General features: G+C 34.6%; 2 protein-coding genes across 2 annotated transcripts; both read right to left on the reverse strand.

The window, feature by feature from the left end:
• Nucleotides 1–1,533: 1,533 nt before the first annotated feature.
• On the reverse strand, nt 1,534–3,944 carry LOC122578629 (transcription termination factor MTEF1, chloroplastic). The gene is made up of 2 exons (XM_043750630.1): nt 3,627–3,944; nt 1,534–2,596 (listed from the first exon to the last, which is right to left on the reverse strand). The coding sequence occupies exons 1-2, from the start codon at nt 3,897–3,899 to the stop codon at nt 1,673–1,675; spliced, it is 1,197 nt and encodes a 398-aa protein (XP_043606565.1). The 5' UTR covers nt 3,900–3,944; the 3' UTR covers nt 1,534–1,672.
• Nucleotides 3,945–4,413: 469 nt separating this feature from the next.
• LOC122609149 (trafficking protein particle complex subunit 8) lies at nt 4,414–18,318 on the reverse strand. The gene is made up of 28 exons (XM_043782209.1): nt 18,017–18,318; nt 17,642–17,736; nt 16,348–16,447; nt 15,942–16,046; nt 15,676–15,838; nt 14,804–14,924; nt 14,636–14,698; nt 14,457–14,537; nt 13,662–13,756; nt 13,435–13,585; nt 12,535–12,621; nt 12,088–12,207; nt 11,881–12,009; nt 11,285–11,382; nt 11,067–11,190; nt 10,755–10,862; nt 9,626–9,767; nt 9,286–9,390; nt 8,633–8,693; nt 8,446–8,521; nt 8,137–8,319; nt 7,921–8,031; nt 7,667–7,831; nt 7,406–7,564; nt 6,349–6,582; nt 6,096–6,254; nt 5,841–5,956; nt 4,414–5,146 (listed from the first exon to the last, which is right to left on the reverse strand). Exons 1-28 carry the CDS (start codon nt 18,177–18,179, stop codon nt 4,642–4,644), a joined length of 3,819 nt encoding a protein of 1,272 aa, XP_043638144.1. The 5' UTR covers nt 18,180–18,318; the 3' UTR covers nt 4,414–4,641.
• Between the last annotated feature and the right edge of the window lie 2,408 nt (nt 18,319–20,726).

Consider the following 20,726-nt stretch of genomic DNA (forward strand, 5'->3'; position numbering starts at 1 on the left):
ATATGCTTTTATGTATAACTAAACTATTTGTTAATCACATCAACAATTTATATGAACTAAAATTTATGTAATCGAATATATGCTTTTGTGACAATTTTATCTTGAATCAATCAATCAAATTTGAATTGTTATTGAGTAATATATAACTACAGTTACGGAGTTTATATATATACTTTGTTTTTTGGTTCACCTAAAATACTAAAATATAAAAAGAAAATCAATTAACTTTTTTAAGAGTCCCACAGCGATGTGTGATTAAAAGGGAACAAAGTCACAATACTATAAAAAAAGGGCATGAATGCATCTTATGTCATTGCCTTTCTTAGCTTTTTCTTATTTTGATGAGGGAATTGTAATATTGGGCTGAGGGCATTTAGAAGGATTGGGCTAGATTCACCTTTAAAACAAAAGGTATTTACCTTAACAAAATCATAGTTATTGGGGGCATTACCCCCAGTCTTAATACTATTCATCCTCCCCTTAGCATATTAATCAACTTTTTTTTTTAACCTAAAGTATTCGAATCCAACTATTAGATAACGTAGTGTTTGGTCAAAGCGAATTAATATTATTTGAAGTTGTGATAAATCGATAATCAGTTTTGTGATATCATTTATGTTTATAGGCTAACTTTTTAAAGATGAAGGGAAATATGTGTTTAATATGTGTTGCGACTTTAATGGAAAGTGGGTTGAAGCAAATTACTTCATTTATAAGCAACTACTTAACGTACTATTACTCATTATTCAAATTTTATATTCGATTTATCATTATAAGATAAGTTGATATACTTTTTTTTCTTAAGAGTAAATGACACAAAATAAAAAATAAAAAATCCAGTTTATCTTGTACTCGTAACATTTTTGTGAAATATTTATTTAAAAACTGACCAAAACACATTGTGATACACAATGTGTTTTAATTGTGTTTTATAAAAACAATGTGTTTTTATTGTGTAATCTAAAAACACATTGTGTTAAGTTTTAAATCACAATGTGTTTTTGATAGCACATGAAAATCAGAAAATTGTTAAATCACACTGTGATATGAACTTAACACAATGTGTTTTCTAAAAACTAATTAAAAAACACATTGTGTTAAATTCATATCACAATATATTTTGGCCAATTTTTTAGTTTTCACAAACATTTTAGTTTTCAAAGGATCATCACAATCTATAATCTTGTTGTACCAGTGGTTGAGAAAGAAGCTATAAGAAATCGCGGCTATATTATTGTTTTTTCAAAAAATAAAAAATAAAATAAAAAAAAACCTTCTTAGAAAGTTGGACATCTTATGAGTTATGAATGAACAGAGGAGAAGGTTGGTGTGCATGACCGTTGTTCGTGGAAGTAGATGAGAAAGTGTCAAAATATAGTTTTTCAAGCAAAACCATCACATATTAAATTAAGTCCATACCTGTATATTTAAATTATTATCACGTAGATGGTAGATACAAATTTAAATACATAACATAATAATAATGTCTTTGTAACTAATTCTGAATCTGAGCATAAACTCACCAAAAGAATGTTGACCATAAAATCTTAAAATTCCATTCCGGTTACTAGACTCACCAAAACATCTTGTAGAAAAATCAAATATTCTTGTTCTAGAAATCTTGATACTATATACACAAAAACAGAACAACAAGGTATAACAAGCACTATCATTAATCATCACTATGCTTGTAAGACCAAAAGGGAGATTTCCTCACTGGCATGGAAGAATCAAAAGGCACCTCCAGTCGTTCCAAAAACCGCTTCTCACTAGACCTCAACATTGCTGGCAGCGGTAAACACACCCCCTTTTCCATACATCGCAGGTGCCTTGGTTTTATCCGATTCTCTAAGCTAAACGAAAAATATTGTGGGAACTCCACCAATTCCTTCAAGTCCCGCCCCATTTCCCTCGCAAAATAATTAAATTTTGGCTCAAGATTCTCCTTTATACTATAACAAAACAATGAGGGGAAGCGCCTGAAAATCAAGATTGTGTCATCATGGGAAATTCCTATGTTTTCGTGGAAGTATTCGATTCGAGGAAGGAGTTTGTCTTCAACAGAGCAAGATAGAAGGTGGGTGTGCTTGTTAACATCTGCAATACCAATTGTACCTTGGAGAAAGTAGAGGGTGGGGCGAAGGCGTGTTTTTACATCAGAGGTGAGTAGTCTAGGGCGACGGTGGATGACATAGCGAAGGTTGTGGCTGCGGACGTGGGCTTCCCTGAGGAGGAATGTGATGGTGGAGATGATGGAAGGGAGTGGGAGTGTAAGGACTTCCGGGCAAATGGATATAAGGCGGTCGAGGGCAGGCGGGGTGAGGGGAATGGTGGTGGTAAGGAACGAGATAGTCGATTTGATATGGGATAAGGAGGTGGAGATGAGGGGTGGGTGAGTGGCGAGAAGGGGGATTAGGTCGATTCCGAATGAATCAAGGTAAAGGAGTTTTTCTTGAAGTTGGGTGTTGATGTTTGTGGCGGAAATAGGTGGTGAGGGAGAGGGTTTGGGAGATATTAGGGTAGTTTTGGAGGAAGGTGGGAGGTTGGATTTGGGCGGAGTATTGGAAGCAAATCCCTTTGTCCTCAATTCTTCCACCTATGAAAGAATCCACTGTTTACATTGCAAGACATATAAACTAGATATGCACACTTAACATTAAGTAAAGATTGGCGTATAATTATGACAGACAGAATGCATATACACATATAGACATTGCAGACATACATGTGGACGTGACATTAGGGTCCTCTATTTGTTAAAACTATGGGTGTTTAGCATCAGGTTGGGCAGGTTTACAAGATAAGATTCTGGCCAAACCAGTAACTTCGTATTTGGAAAAATCAAATCAAAACAAACCGGGTCAGCCAACTCATAGAGAACCAATTTGGCGGTCTTAGCTAGGTTTTTCTTTAATGTAAAATACGAATCGAACAAACAGTTAATAAAATACAATTATATGATCATTGTGCAATTTAGACATAAGCATATGTGAAAACTGTCCAAAACGAAACTGAAGAACAAAAGAAGAGCAGATTTATTTCCCCTTTGATATTGGTTGTCAAGCATTTCACTTCTTAATTTCGCAGGCCATAACATAAGATAAATATGACATAAGAGTATAAGACATCTGCTAAAGAAATTTCAGTGGCCAGGCATAACGGCATAGTTTTTTAAAGGGTTGAGCGATAGTTATAAGTATGAAACATCTTATCTCCCTACACATAGAAATTACATTACCTATAGGTTATGGGTTACATTTGTAATTAGCTCTATTAAAATTCACATAAACTATGAGAACCAAACGGGCCCAAAGTAGTTGCCATTAAATCTACACCTAGGCCCGATGATGAATCTTGAGAAAACTCGGACCAATGTCTGAAACCGTCAGACCAGAGTGACTTAATAAGAAATGTTTAACTAATGCTCTATTCTAGTCAGCATACTTGAGATTCTAGAGTAAATGTCAGTCAATGAAATGGTATATACTACTAGCAGAAACTGAAAATTACAAAAAAAAAAAGAAAAAAAAAGAAAAAAAAAAAAAAGAGCAATTATTATTTTATTTTTACATAGATATTCTTGGATGAGGATAAAGTCTGAAATTAAGGTGGGGGTGGGGGCAAACCTTTTTGAGACGGACAACCCGAATGGTGTCGCTATCGGAAGTTGAAGTGGTAGTGGAAACGGCGGATGGTCTTGTGGGTCTACCGGATTGTTTTGGCACAGCGGCGGACGTGGTGGATGAGGAAGAACAGCAGAAGATAAATGTAACAGGAAGATGATATGATTTACAATTAACAAGACGATGATGATAATGATGATGAACAGAAGAAGAAGAAGAAGCATGTAAATCAAACAGATGATGCCTCAGTGGTGGCCTTGATGACCATACCTCCATTCGTTATTTTTTTATTTTTATTTTTTTGTTACCCGACTACCTCGCCTTAGCTGCTACTCTAATAAATAATAAATAATAAAAATAATAGTAATAGTAATAGGGGTACTTTTGTTTTTGCTATTGCTATGGCTAGAACATGATCAAGAGGTTGACAATACACAGGGTACTGTACACTTGTAAATATGTGACTAATTTGTTGATATATCATAATATCATACATCATATATGTGATTATATGTGTGCAAAAAATAAGACTTGTTTATCGTAAAATCACCCAAAGATTTTTCAAAGAAACAATGAAAAACAAAAAAAGTGATAAAATTAGGAAATTCTTTAAAAAAATTCGAAAGAAATGAAAAACACTCTTTGCAACATAAATTAAAAAAGAAAAAAACGTATTTCTATTGTATCAATATGAACAGTAAACCAATATACCACACTAATTTGCACGTCATACACAAAACTACCAAATGAACATTAACACATTGAGAATTGATTAGGGTGTATTGAAGGCTTCAGCTAAATTAGATTAATCAAATTTCAACCATTCAATTGTTCTTATTAACCTGTTGGCTATAAATAAATATAACAAAAATTTTATATAATGCCCTCGTATCCAACCAACTTTTCTATCTTGTTCTATAAACACATTTATAACAACAAATTTTACAACTGAAATACTACACCACGCCCCACCCTCAAAAACAAATCAAAACCCAAAAATATCAAAGCCACAAAACATTCATTCCTCCCGCAATACGGTCAGATAAAACGGATGTCCATGACACGTCCCTTCTTTTTCACGGGCATCATTACAGTCAAGAAGATTCCAATTTAATGTGTAGTTGGAAAGATCGTAAGTACCAGGAGCAAATGTAGTGACCAGTAGAGATATTTCAGAGGTGGAATTGGGATCAAGTTTCACCCTGGTGGTGCTTGACCCCGACCAAATAAAAGGAGGAACGGACTCTAGTGAGACGGGTTTTCCTGTATTGGTTCCGGTTATGTCAGGTGCAGGAACTCCGATGTCCATAGATGGACTGGACATATCGTGCCAACCGACTTTGTTTGCTGATGGTGAACTACCAGGAGGGGAATCAAGTGTGCTAATACGAACAGAAGCAATAAAACTTGAAGAGTTGTGAATTGTCATTTTGAGTTTTGTCTCACAGAAGGTATCAGTAAAACTATGGTGGATGATCCGTGGGCCATCAAGTAGCCACCATATTGGTCTCTTGGTTGAAACACTGCAGAGCAAATCAGTAAATCACGATAAATTCCAATGAAGATGAAATGACAACTATTTATTATTTATGGGTGGTGATAATGGCAAAATTCTGGTGGTGTATACAGATCACCACCCATTTATTTAACAGGCCGTATTTCTCCAACCGGTCAAACCAGCAAAATCAGATCTAAAGAAGAAAAACTACAACACTTAAACATCCTTACTAGAAATTTTAAATTACTCGGATTATTTTTGATAAAATAAAAAATTTGAATTTCAAATCACTATCGCAACACTAATTATTACTCAAACAATTTTTGTTGTACACAACCATAGAAAATAAAAAATAAGTTATTGCGTAATTAATGAAGTCTTTACTCAATTTGAATTCAAAAGTTGTAAAATTAAAAATATTCCTGGTAGATGAAGGAATGGATGATAAATGTCTTTGTGTGACGATTATTTTGTGACAAACAAAATGGCAATGTTGACAAGTTAAAGGATAAAGAAACTAACAATAAAAATTGCAGCAATAGTAAAACTAACGGTTTAGACAAAAGTATTTTTGAAGTCGACCTGGACCATTTTGACCTGACGAAATAAATTGTGCAGAGTAACCCGAACCCATTTAGTCCAGTTACCTACTTACCCAACCTGCCCAACCCTCACTTTTTGCCACATCTAAATTTTGGCATGTGTAGAACATGGCTTGCCTGCAATGACAGGCGTGGTGAGAAAAGATTTGTGGGGTGGTAGGGAAGTCAGAAGAATCATTTTCACTTTCATCCATCTGGGAAATCAACATAAAGTCGACTGTGCTATGATGTTCCTGAAACAATCGAAAAAAGTTATTAGATGTTTACAGCAAGAATAAAATTCAGGATAATCACCACAACATAAATCACACACTCCATTATAAGATATCAAACTTGGCACCATAATAAATAAAGAATAAAATATAATCCAACCTGACGTGAAGTTTTCTGATGCAGTTGTTCATAATGGTGGAAATTCACAAGAGGCGCACATTGTGTATCATAGATTGATTCACAGCTGCTATGACTCAACCAAACACCAGTCCCATCCCCCCTGCTTGCCTCTCTATTAGTTTCTGTTGTCTTCACATTCTGTAGCCAGTAATACAAGTATTAAGAGATATGACATGTAGACATGTATAAACATAATTTGGTCATGAAGTGTAATCTATATATATATGTATACCTTGAGCTTGAGAAAACATGAAAGAGCCTGACCAGCAACCAAGTTTCCTGAAGGGAAAATGTCTTCAATGGATTCAATTAAAGAAATCTGCCATTCATTCCCGACAGACGATAATTGATGAAGCTTCAAGCTCCTCAAACTAGTCCTGTTTATTACATCCATACGCACGATATACTCTTGCAACCTTGTAGGACAAGGGCTTATGTGAAATGATACATCCAATGATGGTAGCACCTGTCAGAAGAGATTTAATATATAACTGATGTTTTAATATCAGAATGACAATTAATAGATCATTTGCTGCAAGTATTAAAACAAGTGACTCCTCTTTGTCATTTACCCTCCAGAAATTTGCAGTGACTATTTTGACCCACTTTCTTAAAAATAGAATTACATGACTTTTTTTACAGTTCACACCAGTAAAACTAAAATAATTAAAAATGTTGCCCTAAAAGGAGATAGGTCAAAACTCAAAAGTCACTCACAATGTAACCTTAATGCATGAAACCTCTTAAATCATTCGTATTAAAAAAAAGGGATAAGTATCCTGGAATGTAACAAACTTTGGACGAATGTCTATAGTAGGAAATAACTAAATTTTGTGTATTTTATGTAGACAACTTTAAAAAATGTTTATTGTATGTAAGAAAACATACGTGGCAACCATATAAAGGTGTCACTTGTCTGATTTTAATTGGTTGAATACATTTTCTTACATACAATAAACATTATTTTCGAGTTGTTTACATACAATACACACAACTTTAGTTATTTCCTACTATAGACATTCGTTCAAAGTTTGTTACATTACAAGATACTTATCCCTAAAAAAAATAGGCTGCTATTGGAAGAAAAGAATACTTGTAAACATCTTGCACACACGAATTGTACAAAGATTTGGAAATTTTGGAACAAGTGTTTCAGGTAAACCCAAGCAAGCTCCAAGCATAATACCCAGGCTACCTGTACCGCCCTAAGGCCACATCTTAAATTTTGTTATGAGGGGTGCTATATGTGTCTGCCCATGTACAAAAACTAAATTCAATATTTTAGATACCTCCAACATATGATGTGTACGTAAAGTGCGATATCGCATAGCAATCGATTTGTCTTCAATCTCATAATATACTGTAAGATACAAAGACACGTTTCCAGGAGTAGCTGCCCGGAACCAAAGAGGCAAAAAGAAGGGGGTTCCCTTATGAATTGCTGTATCCTGAAAACGGGGGAAAATAAGTAAGCAATTACCAAAGAGAGAAATATGATGATAGAAAATTAACAATTGCTGATAACCATGAGACAATTGACCTTCACTGACCTCGGGAAAATGGAATACACTTTCTGATTGTTTAGTGGTATCAAGATCTGCATCTTTATGTACAGATGATTTGTCCTTCTCCAGGCAGGCAGGAAACTTTACATCCAATACTTCCGGATTTCCTATGTTTAGAAATCTGGGATGACTGATCTTCATCTTTAAATTCTGCCATCAAAAGCAAAAACTTAAGTTAAATACCTGGAGAACACAAATATGTGATTCACATGATATGCAAATCCATTAATTACGCATACCTTCACGGGAATCTCTGATGAGTTCCTCAGTTCCAGTGATAGACGTTGTAAATTTCCAGCATAAACAGTTGCCGGTAGGTTGTTAATAACACCCTCAAGTCTGGGTAGGCTCTGAGAGAGAACAGAATAGTGAGAATACAATGCAATCAAGGTAAGTTGATACGAAGAAATTTCAATGCAAGTATTTATGAAAAAAATGAAAACAAGAGACTGAACCTTGATAACTAAAAACTCGAGTTTACTGGTGTTTTGCATAGCTTTTCTTTTTTGTTTAGACATTTTTTTCTTTATCAACTCTGGCTCAAAAAAGTAAACGCCAATCATTGAATCAGACAGTTTCCAACTCACACCAGTTATTGTTAGCCGGCCTTCTTTTCTAGGAATAACACTTAACTGAGCCTGAAATTAATATATATAAGAAACATATAGGAAAAACCAAATAGGAAAAACCAGCATAAAGGAGTGAAATTTTTATAATTGTAATGGCATTGATAGTATATAAACCTTCTGTAACCGTCAACTCACCAGAGTCGTCTCACCGCCAGCCAACACTATGTCAACCTCAGATGTTGTAAAAAGCGATGTGTCTGAGCTGAGCTCTCTGCAATTAGAAAGAAAACTTTCTTCTTAGTGATTATGCCTTTGCCATTCCAAATAAATATATTTATACCTTGAAGTATGCGGCAGAGAGTTTTCGGAGGAATGCTTATACCTTACAGTTGCTGTTTTCACATCTTCAACACCCTGATCTACAGAAGACGAGTTGTTTGCATCTGACCAGTGAAATAACCATCAATAATTAACGAGTGCTTATTATAGCCTATAGGTGGCAAGGGCAAGTTGAGTTTGGGTAACAAATAAAAATAGCTTCAAATTGAGATGAACCACTTACAGGTCAGATTGGATCGACCAGTAAAACTTCTTAATAGAAATATTGAGTAATTACCGTATTAATAGAAATACTAAACTAATATTTTTAAAATAATAGTCTGAACCTTTAAGTAAATTCATTTATAAGGTTGTGTGCATTCAAAACGGATTCTGGGCAGCATTCAACAGATTTGGCCTTTTTTTAGATCAAGAGGAAGGGTACCTCGAAATATATATTAACAATCGTACAAGGAATATCAGGGAATTTTATTTAAACAATGTGAAATAATAAAAATTTAAAATTTAAAAAGAAAAAACAAATCCCAAATAGGCCCATTCAGAAGTAAATGGGTGGAAGGAATATCAGAAACAGTAACGAATGTGTGTGTGTGTGTGTGTGTGTGTTTGGGATGAATCGACAAAAAGACACAAAAAATAGTTCAAATATTGTTAAAAAGTTCAGTAAAGTAATCAAGTAAACCATTCATAACCTACCCGGTAGTGTCCGATTTTCTGAATGCTCACACATTAGCATAACATTAGAAATGGGAATAGAGAGTTGGAGAGGGTTTTTGAATGCAATTTCCACCTTCAGAGCTTCTGCAAGTAAAAGAAGCATAAATGTTATAACACACATCTATTAACAGATAAGAAACAACACCCTTTGTTGTTATTATATTGTTAAATAACGTGAGCATTTGACATATAGAAAGCAGAGATTATTACCAGTTGCTTATTTTAATACACCGCATAAATATAACTTTATGTTATATGTCACAAGAGAGTATAATTTCAGTTTAATTATTACAATAATCAAGTACCATCACCTTCATACCTCCTGCCACACAGACGTTTGATTGTTTAAGTTTATTTGGTAGAAGCTTTGACTGTACATCCAACCATGTAGTCTTGACATTAGATAAAGATGGAACCATTTCCTCTTCCAAAGTCTGCCAAACACTTTCTTTAACACTGACCTGGCATAAAGAACAGCAAAAGATAAACAATTCAACTCAAAGCCATCAGACAAAACCAAAATCAACATGGTAAATTACAATTCGTCCCTATGGTTATACCCCAATTATAGATTTCATCTAAAAGTATCAATTTTAACAGCCTCGGTCCAAAGCAATTCTTTTACATGAACTAAAACTATCAGGCGAATTCCAAAACTTTGGATACAAACACAAGGTGAAGCTTGAAAATTACTCTAAACAGTAAAAATCAACACCCAAGACTATTCCTAATGCCATCCCAAAATATAACATAACCCCAAAAATATAAAAATATATAGATCATCACTAGCTCACCATGGAGCCAATCTATGAAGTATGAAACCCTCCATAGCTACCAAGAATGGACTATAATACACAAAGTGATGGATTTACGCTGTATAACACAAAGTGATTGATTTGATGGACAAATCATGAAATACGGAAACTACGGATTTTGATGAATTCCTATTAGGCTATTATAACATCATTTCAAATCACCACTATCGTGAATGAATATGCTTTGTTCTCTACCAATATATTTCTCAACTTAACTTTCGTTTCATTGGTTCTTAATTATGATAACATCATAAAAACTTTTATCGTACTTCAAACTTCAATAATATTAAAGTTTCTATGTATAACCAAGTGCAAAAATACAATGGTTGTAAATATTCATCAATATGTTTATTACTTGCCCTGTCAATATATTGAGCTAAACTTATTTAACTTGGCTTTATAAGTTACAAATATATGCAAAAAAATTCCTTTTTTTGAGTTAACAGTTGTTATATATATATATATTTTTTTTCAACTACAATGGTTGTTCTCAAAACCTAGTGCCAAGTATAAAGGATAAAAGTCATTCAGTCAAATTGTTTGAGAAGGGCCATCGGCAATGTAGACAAGTAACAAAAAAATAGCATCACATTGAAATAATAGCATAGAATGACAGCAGATGGTTCAACTTACAGCAGCAAGTGATCCATAAGTTCGATGATCTTCAGAAACAATATTGAGTGAAGAGATATCGACAACTGGCAACTGAAGTCGTGGTATCTTATATGTTTTGCCTGTTTTCTACATTAACCATAACAGAACAAACATAATTTAACCTTTAAATAAACTTGCTAGGGTAATATTATGTTAAAAACTATAGTTAATTAAACTTTCTTTCTTTTGTGTGAAAAGTGAAGTTAATTACACTTATAATAGATATATTGGGAGAAAGCCAAAAATGGAACACAGTATGCAAATATAAAAGCCAAAACGAACAATAATAACCTGCAGAATTTGGAAAAAATCCTTCATAAATAATTCTTGCATTGGCTTCGATTGATGGCTGCAAGCCACGATTTCCAGCATATGTTTCATGGCCACGTCAAACCTTCCAAGAAAAGCATACCACCTGTCGGGAAGAAGGTATTAAAAAGTTTGGCTTAATTTATCCGACCTCCAAGAAGCTAAGCTCAACAAATCTTGACAGACCCCTTTAAACTTACTTTCCAATTTGGAAATGGACATGATCATGAATATGACTCCATGTTGTTCCTTTAAATACAGAAAGAGCATTTCTGTATGCACGAATCGCGTGTTTTATCTGATATAGGAAGGTAGAACTTATTAGAAGCAAATAAAACAAGCAAGCATAGACTGCTCATTGATTCCATTATTGTCTCCTTTTGATGTCAAACAAACTACTCTATAACTTCAAATTGACATGAAAGGAAATGTAAAAGAATTCACTGTAAAATTCCAAATAGAAGACGTTCACATTTAAATCTCAAAAAGGGATAGTATGTGTATTTTATGTATTTGTGCTTTTTAGGTAAGATTCAAAAAAAGCAACTTCAAGCCTTTTGCAGTCCATGTCAAAGTTTAAAGGAGTGATAAAAACATTATTTATGAGAAAGTAACTGATGTCAATGACTTGACGAGCAGGGCTCAGAGACACAATCAAGAACTGCACATGTTAACTTAAATAGATCTCTCTTAACCTCTTTTTTTACTATGTTAGATCTAATATCTGTAGCTTGCATTTTTATATTCAGTGCTGTATTTCTTTCTTAAAGAAAAAGCTATTTCACACTGACATTACCTGATCACATTTCTTGTACAGATCACCAGAGAGAATGAGATGAAATCCATACTTCCGTAACATGGGTGGTTTGGATAAAAGGTAGCAATAAGATGCTTGCTCAAGCATCACGGCTGAATGAAGAGGTTCCTGCACAAAAAATACAATATCTAAAGTTAAGCACCATACATAAACGATATGTTTTTACAAAAGAGAATTGATCATTACCTCACCAGAGATACGGAAGTAAACACCAGCAGCATCTTTATACTGCCCACTTGTCTTTAACATTTCAACCCACCAAAGCCCACACCTTGTGGCGTTTCCCTTGCCTGGTGTCCCAATACGCTGAATAAATAAGTAAATGTTTCAGACAACATTTACTTATTGAGTAAATAAGTATAGACAACAAGAAATGTTTCAGCAAGTGTTTGCTTATGTCAGTACCTTTCCCTTTGGATTTTTCTTTTTTTGGCTTATCATATAAAACATTAGTTTTATGGAAAAAGAAACATCTATATGCTGATGGAGAACAATTTAAGCATTAATATTATTCTTCTTTTCAAAGCTTTAGTTAAATTCACTTATAGCATTGATACGCATAAAGCAATAGACTCATGGTGATGTGGTATCATATTAGTGGTAATATAGCCAAAAAAAACAATTTAGTCATACTAAGTAAGTACTGAAGGCATTTTCCATGCAATATTCTGCATCTTTTTTTGATTGGTTTAGCATGAAGTACGTCAATCCCATCATTTCCTGCGATCAGGAAAAAAAGGAAGAATCAAGGCTTGTGCCGTTAACAGAATATGCATCAAATAAATTTACACCAGACTTACAAACTAACACATGTGTTGCAAAAATAAAGTAGAGCATTAAGCACTTGGATGTCTTTTGAAAAGAAAATATACTTAAAAAAAAAGAAGAAGAAGAAGAAAATGTCCAATTATCCTATATATCTTAAATTTGAGTTGAACAGGGAAGGAAAGAACTTTCCCACCCGTTCCATTACTGTCTTCCCAAAAACTACTCAGAAACAGTGAAACACACCCTTCAACTGATGAATATGCTTAAAAGACATACTAACAATCAATTTTAACCAAGCATATCATAAGTCCACACAACTATCTGATTATATCGTAAACTATTTATTTTTAGTATAAACCATCCAGTTGATCTATGTCATCATAGTTCCCACTAAAAATACAATAAAACTATAACTATACCTTATATATGATCCCCCAAAAAAGGAGGATCCTATTTGACATATTTTTATCCCCACCGTAGCACTAACTAAAAACCACGGCTTTAGATCCACTTGGTACTCCATTATCATTGAATATAGCATTTCTAATGTGAATGCATAGCATTTTGTAATTCACTTATAACTTAGCTTCAATGTAAAGACATCCATTATACCCATCATGTAAACTATACACTTTTTGGACACTTTTAAATTAATAAAGTTTTAGCTAGGCACTGCATCCCTTGGTACTGATGTGAAAAGTAGGCTAACAAGCAATATAATTTTATTGATATATTAATGAGCACATATTTAAGGGCTATAGATACCTGTACGCCAGCATATCGTTTCCATGCTTTGTCAAGCTTGTAATCAGTGGATAGCAGGCGATAGTTTGATAGAGCGAGTTCATAATCTCGTAACATGAAAGCATAATCACCCAATACCCTTATCTGAGATTCAATTGAGTTGAAAGTGTACCTTCAAATATCATCAGTAGAACTATATTAGAACACTAGGAAGGAAATAAACTAGCTTAGTTACAGGTAGAACATACATGCCAACACTTTGAGTCTCTTGTGTATCCTCTTTCCCTTTTCTCCACCATAAATTCTTTATTTGGTTTCTAAAACCTTTTCTTGTTGCAGAGACCTAAAACAACAGCACCCATAAGTAAGAAAACCCAGATTTGGTATTCAAAATAGAAACTGATCTTCACTAGACATGGCTATGAGCTTATGACCACTCAAAAACTTTAAAATCAACTCAAACGACCTGTGTATGTAAATGTTGGGCAATTTTAAGCTATGAAATTGGCCAACAGGTTGAAAGGGACAGAATTTAATCTAAAGTAAGAAACCAACTGTCAAATACTTAAATTGGGTTAAAATCTAGGTGGGTAACTGGGTTACATTAACTATTACTTTAACTAGCACGTTACCCACGCAATGCGGCGGTGGTCATGACAATGCCGTTGTAGTGGGGTGCCGAATGTTGGTGGTGGAGACGGCGTCGAGTGGTGTGGATAATTGATGTAAATGGTTAATGAAAATATATTAAAGAATAAAGGATTGGTAGTGTACATTAATCATTAATGTTATGGGGTAGTGTATGTTGAAATATTTTAAGGGGTGCTAAGTGAAAATATTACATATTTTCAACACTTCTATAAATAAAATGGGCTATTTCTTTTATAATATAGTATAGATAAGCAAATAAATAACACAGCAAGGGGCAGTTGGTTCCATCTCTGAAACAATTTTCGAATTCTTTAATTATTCTTTTAGTGACCCATTACCGGACCCAACCAACCCATTTTCTACCTCTAAACAATTTAGTAGCGTAAAAGAACCTGCTGATTTAGAACACGGATTCTTTGCTCCATGTTGGGAATAATATCTTTGGATGATAAATCACGAACAAATTCCTTCAACTGTTGCAATTCAAATGAAGCTGAGATGTCATATGGTATAGATATAAACCCATAAACATAACTGCCTCTCAATCAGAAAAGAATTTTCTAGAAAGAACCTCATCCACATCCTCGTTGTTAAGCAAACATCCAAGATGCTGACCAGGTGAAATATTAGAACTCTGTCAAAGAATACAAACCACTCACAGTCAGATACTTATACAAAAACCAAAACTCCTAATCTAAGAGAAGACGAAAATAAATTACAGCAGCAAAAATGCACGTACATAATGTTCCCATGGATTTGGTTCATGATCAGCTATTCCATCTTGGGAGGAGTTAATACAAAGTAAACGACAATCGTTTGACCCAAACGTATTTCTCATTTCTGCCAAAATCTTGGTTGCCCTGAATTATATGCAGTAAATAAGAACATCAACCTATGATTTGTAACTGGGTTGATGAAGAAGCAACTTAAAATGAGAATAGTAACCTCTGCTGTCTTTTCTGACACTCTCAAAGATAGAAACACATTAGATATAGATTTGATTGAGAACTCAAAGCTAGAATTCTAATTCAATTAAATCAAGAACTAAGACAGGGAGAGTGTAACAAACTTCATACTCTGGCCATCACTCTAATCCTAACAGGCCAATTAGACTTCTATCCATACTAACAATAGAGGCCACTTCTCATGATAACAAGAATGCTAACTAAAAGAGTGAAGCCATTCACATCCTTGTTAGATATTTGTATCCAAAATTATTCATGTTATGTTTATCTGCAGTGCTGAAAGATTAAACCCAGTGGCTCTGAATCATAATACCAACCTGATGACTGCATACTTAAGAGAGGCAAAGGCAAAAGTAATTATCATGCTAAACACCATACTGATATAACTATACCACTAAAAAGTACCTACATTTATTGTGTCATATAAGCTACAGTGAAATCCTATATACAAGCAATGCCAATGAATAGCATTTCTATTTTTTGTAGTTGGTAATTCCATGTTCCGCAACATCTTTCTCGTATTAAATTTCTGAATATATATTCAAACATTGCCTGCTGGACTGGCTTATTTGCATAACGTCATAATCCACAAATATAGACTTTCTTTCAACATCATTAATAACATTGAATTTGAACGTGAAGATACCTCTCTGAGGAACCATCTTGGTTATCATGAACCAAAATAAAGTATTTCGGAATCTTTGGATCCATTGCACCATCATTAAGAAGTGAGGGTAACTTGTTCGGGTTGAAAAGATCCACAAACTTGTTGATAGGATCCTCATCATTTGATGAGACAACCAAAAGGCCTGCGCATTCATAATACTTCAAACCATGTAAATTCATGTGTTGAGTATGTGCAAAAGCGAAAGTGCATTTGAATGATAGGTAAAATGCACCCTTGAAACGTACATGCAACAGGATGATCAAAGGTTTCATGATCGGAGAAGGAAACACTGTGTACAAGCTCTTTATTGAAATATTGAAACCATGTCGGTACAAATTCGGGTTCTGAAGCTGCAGAACCAACGTAGATAAATAATTAAAAATAACCTCTTGGAATAAGTTCCTCAATCAGCAAACATAATTTCGATCCTTGAAATTCAGCACCAACAGACTTCTATTGCATGTAAGCAAATTTTACTTTCATGCATGTAGTGCCTATTACTCATTTTAACAAGAATTCCACTTTTGTGAACATTGAAAAAAATGCATAGAGCTCCTTACAGTATACATCTTAAAACAAATACTGCCTTTAGGAAATATGAGCTGTCAAGTACAATTCCACACGCCATAAATAGAACAGAATCAAACTTACAGATTGACATAGTTTCAATAGGTGACGGATCTAAGTACAAGTCAGGATCCTCGGTGTTTCCTGCATCAGTAATAACCTGTTTTAACCGCTCCTTTGTCACCTACTTGAGTGAAAAAAACATTTCTCAGAAAACCACATAAGGTTCGAGACAAAGAACAACTTATCCTGTTTAATTAGCATAACATAAGCAGTAAAAAGCATAATAAAGTATCATAAATTACAACATGCAAAACTGATCTATGTAGGCAGATAACAATTTCTTGAAAAAAATAACAAAACCAATGTCCAAGAAGTACAAGTTTGACAACTATGAATCACAGTATAATCCCATTCAAAGCTAATAAAAATGCAATTTAAAATATCATTGATATGCCCACAATAACACTTGTTGCTAGCTAGTAGCAAAACAGGTTCTGAATTGTGAGAGTAGTGCCGCACTCACGTAAAATTAATTTATCACGTTGAAGTTCTATGAGCCCGATAAGTTTCCTCTTGTACCAAAAGGTCGTCACAATATACTAAGAGTAGTCCCACACTCACGTAAAATTAATTTATCACGTTGAAGTTCTATGAACCCGATAAGTTTCCTCTTGTACAGAAAGGTCGTCACGATATACATGGAGTTTAAAATTCTGAGGGCTTTTAAAGATAACTTTCACAAAAAAAAAATATAACTACCGTGAACTTGGTAAGTGCTAGTTTTTATCAGCAAAATTACCTTCGGTATATATGTAAGCTACACACACTTTCCTAATAGCTTTGATGAGTGTAAGACACTCCTAATTGTCTTTGTAAAACCATAATTTGTACATAAAGGCCGACATTGAAAGTAGATGGACAGTCATTGGTACTATTGATTATGATTTTTATCATTTAGGAAAGTATCTATTAGTTTTGGTGCAAAACTATTGTAAAAAACATTATTTAAAGACAACACTGAGCTATCCACGTGATCTCGTTAGTCAAAGCCTTACCATGTTACACATATACATCTAACTCTCGACACCAAAAAACTTGTAATACACCAACACGTTAAACATGTTTCAAACAAATCCATCTCAAATAAATGCTTAAATATCTGATTCCTTTAACCTGTCTTTTACTTACGATCAGTATTACTCATATTTCATAAACCTAATATCTCCCATGATTAGTCCATGTTACAATTTTACAAGTTCCTTACTCACACGACTTACACTCCTTCATGACTAACTTATCGAAAACAACTTACTCCTATAATATAATGATAAAAATCAGTCGCAAAAGCACCGAATGTATACAATCAAACATATACCTCAACATTTGGTTGCCGAATATCTGATGCGTAAAACATCCGTAACTTGAACTTCTGTAGCCTGTACGGTTGATCACTCGCCGTACGAACAGGTACTGCAAAAACAACATAATGATAATATAGTATCAAATTACACAAATACCTAATTTCAACAATAAAGGAGAAATGATTGTTACAAATATATATATTATGATTATGATAACAATAATAATAATAATATTTATTTACGCTAATATTAACCTAACTATAAGCTTAAACATAACTGCACAGCATAATTGATCTTTATCAACGCTAGCATATTTGTATATATAAATTTTGTATGAAAAAAATAGAAATACGACAACAAAGTGTATGAATATGTGGATATATACGTACCGTCAATATTGTTGAAATAGCAAAAAGGAGTGAGCATTTGAACAAAAGAAAGTCCGTTTTTCTGACATCGCTGTTCGACTAATGGCGTAGGGAGAACCATGACTACCGGCGTGATCTCATCGAGTAGCATTTTTCTTAGGGCAAAGTAAGCCGGATCCGCCATTATAACTCGAGCGAGTCAACTCGGATTACCGGATTCCGGCAGATCTCTTGTTTTTATTACTTTCAATTTAGTCGGGACTATCAAACGGAGGTTTGGTCGATGGATTCGTTGAGATTTACCGCAGGTGTAGAGAGGCCAAAGAGAGAGTGAGTAAGCTAGTGATTTGGATCAGATGAAATGGGTTGATCTGTTGGGCTTTATGTTTTAGGCTCATTAAATTAGTATCAGTACTTTGGTTTTAAAAACTAGACCGGGCTGGCCAGTTTTATACCATCGGTCCGGTTCGATCTATTGAATAACTGCGGTTCGAGCCTATGAATAAATGAAAAAAACACTTTAGGCAAAAAATTTCATATTTATAAAGTTTAAACAATTTTAATTGGCAAAAAAAACTGATAAAAATATCTATCACAAGTCTCCGTTGATCGATTTGGACTGCTTGATTGGTGATTCTTGTTTATAAATTTAAAACTAAATTGTATATCAATGTATGATTTTGATCTCACTTCCACAAAATCTGTAAAACCACTCGACAACAACCAACCAACGACTCACAAGCTTGACGACCGAACAACGACATGACCATTCTGCCACCGACATATCCAACAATAACTAACAAGACTACCAATACCCAATTCGACACTCACGACTCACGTAACCGTTTATAAGCGACGAGATGACTAGAATTCAACTTGTGCATAGCTCTCATGTATTATATCTAAATGGGCAAGACAATACTAGCCAAGTGGGGGTATTAACTAAGGATTCTAATATGTAATGCAAACATTGGATTTGGTTATGTATCTTTTGCACCAAGAATCGTTTTAAAGCTTCATTTTCAAAAGACTCATTTTGAATATTCCTTAGACAACCATTTCGATCATTCCATATTAAATTTTTAATTAGGCATAGTTGATCAGGCTATGCATAATTAAAACAAGAATACTTTATGATCGACTCAATTGTTTAAGAAATATTCGACTCGCTTTGAAAATACATGGGTTATAGCAAAAATTCTCTATAACCTTGTATTATGTTCCAGAAGTGTATCAAAATACCAAAGTATTATGAACACTAATAGTTGTAGAGGGGGGTGAATACAACTTTTCCTTAATTCTTAACTAACTTTTAAAATAAGTTTTAACGACTCAGACTACAAAAATAAACATTAAGTAATAAGAATTAATAAAACAGTAAAGCAGTAAATAAACATTCTTGCAAACAAATTGCGTTTTCAAATGTGATTCTTTATTAAGAAATAATCTATACAAAGAATTACAGGGTTGTTGCGGAAACAAGATAACCTACAAATATCTAAACAACCCTTGAAATGACAAACAACAATCAAGAAGTTCTTGCTCAAGAGAAGTAGCCAAAGCTGACTCTCTCTACAGGCTAAGCTGTGTGTAAGAGCAGAGGAAACTTATACAAAGAATGATTCTAAAGAAATGCCACACATATGCATACAAGGAATGTGGCTTTTATAGGCGAAAACCATTATTCTCTTGGTATCCAATTAAGCCACGTATTCTTCTTCTGTTGGACGATCAAAGTAATATTAGATCGTGCCTTCATCGTACTTGTGGTCCCCAAAACCTGCAGCACGTCATTTTGATCTTCCAATAAGAATATGGACACGCATATGTATATCTGTCACCAACCTAGTGATGATATACCCATACGGAGCTCTAGCTCCGTACCCAAAGCAGAAGCAGGATACGAAGCCACCTTCGTACATGTAAAGTCGCAACGGAACCTGACCTCCGTTCAACAAAACTACCCCGGAGCTCTAAAGGTAACAAATACCAAGCTCCGATGAGATACATAATAAAGATCGGATAAAGATCTCTTCCACGACTAATTCACTAAGCTCCGATATGCTCGGACATAATTAGGTAACAAGATTACCACAAATCTCCTCAAGAAGGAAAGAAGATATTCACAAAGGAGGAAGAGATTTACCCTAATTCTCTTACCCTCCTCTCCAAGTTATCTACCCTCTATATAAATAGAGGAGGAGCCTCACGGCACATTCACTCACGTTCATACGAACATAAGCTAAAAACCCTCTCACGAGTTTATTCGATCCCCGAACAAACCCTAAACAAAATCCCTAAACCCTAAGTCAAATACGAGTCGACTTAGACCAATAAACTATCCGGCGTAAAGCAGTCCTCCGACCCTCTGACCGTAAGGGAATCGCCGATAAACACTCACAACCCATCTCACACCTCCGGTTGAGTCATAGTACGATTATTTGATCAAACAAGTTGACGCCATCCGTGGGACCTTTTTGTCCTCAAAACCGAACGTAGCCACGATCAAGATAAAAGCATTATGTCGAACCCAGATTCCCTATCGACAAGACTCGGGTCGAGGATCGCTCATGATCACCGTGTGACGGTGATCAGGGTTTCATCGCTAAGATCGCAGGCCCTCCAAGCATCCAGGAGGACGACGATCTCACGCTCTCTACCAATCAGACACCAGACCACTTGATACGCTTAGAAGTGGTGACAGAGGAAGCGACCGACACCTGTCCCCGAG

This window comes from Erigeron canadensis, chromosome 1, assembly GCF_010389155.1.
Source record: "Erigeron canadensis isolate Cc75 chromosome 1, C_canadensis_v1, whole genome shotgun sequence".
Lineage (NCBI taxonomy): Eukaryota > Viridiplantae > Streptophyta > Magnoliopsida > Asterales > Asteraceae > Erigeron > Erigeron canadensis.